The sequence below is a fragment of the Microtus ochrogaster genome, chromosome 19, assembly GCF_000317375.1.
Source record: "Microtus ochrogaster isolate Prairie Vole_2 chromosome 19, MicOch1.0, whole genome shotgun sequence".
In the NCBI taxonomy this organism is placed as follows: domain Eukaryota; kingdom Metazoa; phylum Chordata; class Mammalia; order Rodentia; family Cricetidae; genus Microtus; species Microtus ochrogaster.
In genome coordinates, this window is record NC_022021.1 from 17,884,030 (window position 1) to 17,887,314 (window position 3,285).

General features: G+C 41.6%; 1 protein-coding gene across 1 annotated transcript in view; it reads left to right on the forward strand.

Annotated features, from left to right (window-relative positions):
• The window catches only part of Adgrv1 (adhesion G protein-coupled receptor V1), a 549,406-nt gene that overhangs the window by 160,138 nt on the left and 385,983 nt on the right, over positions 1-3,285 (forward strand). Inside the window, exons 56-57 of the mRNA XM_026783832.1 lie at positions 595-771; positions 1,090-1,272. Coding sequence (XP_026639633.1) covers positions 595-771; positions 1,090-1,272 — 360 coding nt within the window. The remainder of the gene's footprint in view (positions 1-594; positions 772-1,089; positions 1,273-3,285) is intronic.

Below are 3,285 nucleotides of genomic sequence, written 5' to 3' on the forward strand. Positions count from 1 at the left end.
AGAAGAGGGCACCAGATCTCATTACAGATGGTTGTGAGCTACCATGTGGTTGCTGGGAATTGAACTCAGGATTATTGGAAGAATAATAACCTCTGAGCCATCTCTCCAGCCCTAATTTTCACTTTTAAAATAATTGTAAATTTATCATATTTTCCTAAATTTCTTTCAGAATGTTGTGTATGTGTGATGTCTTCAATAGAGTAAGGTCAAAATTGTGGGACAGGACTGCAAACATTTGCTAAGGCAGCGGTGGTACTTTTGAGAGGTCATCATCAGTCTTGAAGATATCAAAGATGCTGAGGGCACCCTGAGAATGTATTGGATGTATTAAAATATGGCAACAAATCATGTTTATGTGACAGAAGCGCCAGTCCTGTATAGCAAGTTAGTTGCTTGCTGAAAAGTATCAGGTTTACAATGGAGATGGAATATTGTTTAAAAATATCAGTTGGAGCTGGAGGAAGATACCTGCAGCTCCAGCTGCTACAGAGACTGTGGTGGGGCCACCCAGGCCCACAGACTTGATACCAGCCTAGTTGGCATCATCTCAGGAGCCAAACAACCACATAAACGTCTTCTCTTCCCACTTCCCAGGATGAGGCTGCTGAACTGGAGGAAGGCCTCATTGTTACCATCACTGCAGTGAACTTGGTGAACCCCGACTTCCCTGCGGAGCAACCGCGTGTGCGGAGGCCAAGGATGGAAATAGCAGAGATAATGATTGCAGAAAATGACGATCCCAGAGGGATCTTCACGTTTCACGTTGCCAGAGTGAGATGCAACTTTTCATATGTATAGTACTATAAGTTAGGCTGATCGTTGCTGATTTGGTCAGTGCTTTTACAATTTTTTGCAAAGTAATTGGATTTGTTTGTAGACATGTATACAAAGATAAGTATTCAATTTGTATTATAAATCATTTTTAGTTCTCTGAGCCGAGCACAGAATTAGATATTACACAAGTTTTTCATTGCATATTGCTTTAAGTTCTAAGCACTTCTTACACATGTGAGAATAATATATTGAACAAGTTATTGCCTAGGAGAGTTTTGAACTTGGCATGCCTTTCAATGTCTGCTCTTTTTGAAGGGTGTTGATGGAGTAGTTACTGCTCATGAAGTGCCCCCACCCTTGAATATTCTTCAAGTTCCTGTCACCCGGCTGGCCGGAAGCTTTGAGACCGTGAATGTTCACTGGAAAGCAGCACCAGACAGTGCTGGCCCAGAAGACTTTCGGCCCTCTCAGGGGATTCTTCAGTTTGCGGATGGACAAGTATGTTCGTTATGAACAGATTTATTGATAGTTTTAGCTTTGCTTCAAGCATTTGTGAGCATCTACCAAGTGAACATGTATTAGTGAATGATAAATGTGTTCTAGTCTGTTTCTTTATCAAGTGAAATTTAATCATTATTAATTACTATATAGTCTATTAATAATCACAGGAAGAGAATTCTTTTATAGTTTTTAATGAAAAAATGCATGCAATATATTTTAATCCCACTTTCTCCTTCTCCAGTGCCTCCCAGGCCCTCCCTACCTCACTCAATTCCACATGTTTTCCTCTCTTTAAAAAACAACCAAAAACAAAAATCAAGAAACACATACAAAAACACAAAAATGGAAGCCAAAGTAAACAAGCAAAAGATTAATATGAGGAAAAAGGCCCAAAGCATAATGAGACAAATCGCACTGAGTTTGTTCTGTGTTGGCCAACTTCTCATCTGCAGGGGTCCTAACCTGAAGCATGGACATCTACCCTGTAAGATTCCATTGGAGGAAACTAACTTTTCCTTTATCTGCAGGTTTCAGTTGTAGATAGCTTCCTGGATGGGGTAGGGACCTGTGTCCACTTCTCCCTTTCAGCTCTGGGCCTCTGTCTGGCTTAAACCTATGTAGGCCATGTGCATTCTGCCACCATCTCTGTGAGTTCAAATGTGCATTGGTCCTGCTGCGCCTGGAAGCCATTGTTTCCTTGAAGTCAGCATCATCTCTGGCTCTTACACTCTTTCTGCCTCCTACAGAGAGAGAATTCTAAAAGACAAGAACCCTAGCACCTTTTCAACTTCTCTTCCATTGAAATAGACGTTAGGTAATAGATAATAATAGAACTTATTTATTATTGACTACAGATTCTTAACCAATATTTTTAAATGCCTGATATACTAGTCTCTTCCCAGATTTAGGTCCTCTATTTATTTTTATTTTTAGTATTCATAAATTGATATTGTTTTATATTTATTAATTTTTAATTTATAATCTGAGTAGTTACAAATTTATATAGAGAATTAGTTACATAATTAAATAATATGCATTACTCTCTCAGTCTCCGTGCACTGAAACTTTTCTTCCTAAGTCCTGCAAGTTACTTTGTATCTTGTCCTATGTGTGACACAGCGAGTTTGCTGAAGTTGCTTGCATGAGAGTGGGTGGGAGGTTATTTCCTTCAGCATGGGTTACTTTTCATTGGCAACACCACTGAAGAAAGTGACAGCCTCTTCCCCTGGAGCCATTAATTACCAATAGTGCCTCAGGGAGGGCTGAGACTTTGGTCCCTCTCCCACCTGTGATGAAATGTTCATGGCCTAATCTTGTGTAGGTCTTGTGTGAGTGATCCCATTTTAGGGAGTTTGTGAGCACAATAGCCATGCTATACCCAGCATCATTCCGTGGCATGCCTCCTGATCCTCTGGCTCTTAAGATCTTTCTTCCCGCTCATCCATGATGCTCCCTGAGCATGGAAGGGGAGATACATATGTACAGAGAGCTGCACCTTATATTAGCATCTGTTTTTGTTGTTCTGAGTCTTTGACTGGCAGCTGCCTGTTGTTTTAAGAAGCTTCTTGCTGTTGGATGAGAACAGAATTAAGTCATGGGTGTGCATGTGGGTATTTGGGAGCAGTTTAAATGTCTCTTTAGCGAATAGCAGTATGTGCTACTCACAGGCCACAGCTGCAGGCTCTTGGACAGGTGGACACCACCAGGCATGGCTTTCTCCCTGGGAATGTGCCTCAAATCTAATCAGGAGGCAGTTGATTGGTTCTGTCCTAATCAGCCCTGTGTCACCAAGTCAGAACAGTACTGTGGGGCAGTTCTGCAGTTAGCATGGTTTCCTCAAGGCAGAACTGAGGACAGCTCTTCTTTCCAAGGCCTCTGCCTTGCACCTCTGGTACTGTGAAAGCTAGCCAGAGGGACAGGGATTTCCTGCTTAGAGGAAGCTTGCTTTGTGTGTTCTGTGTCCTCAGTGTGTGGCAGGATTTCTATGTTCTGTGGTGTCTACAGTGTGTG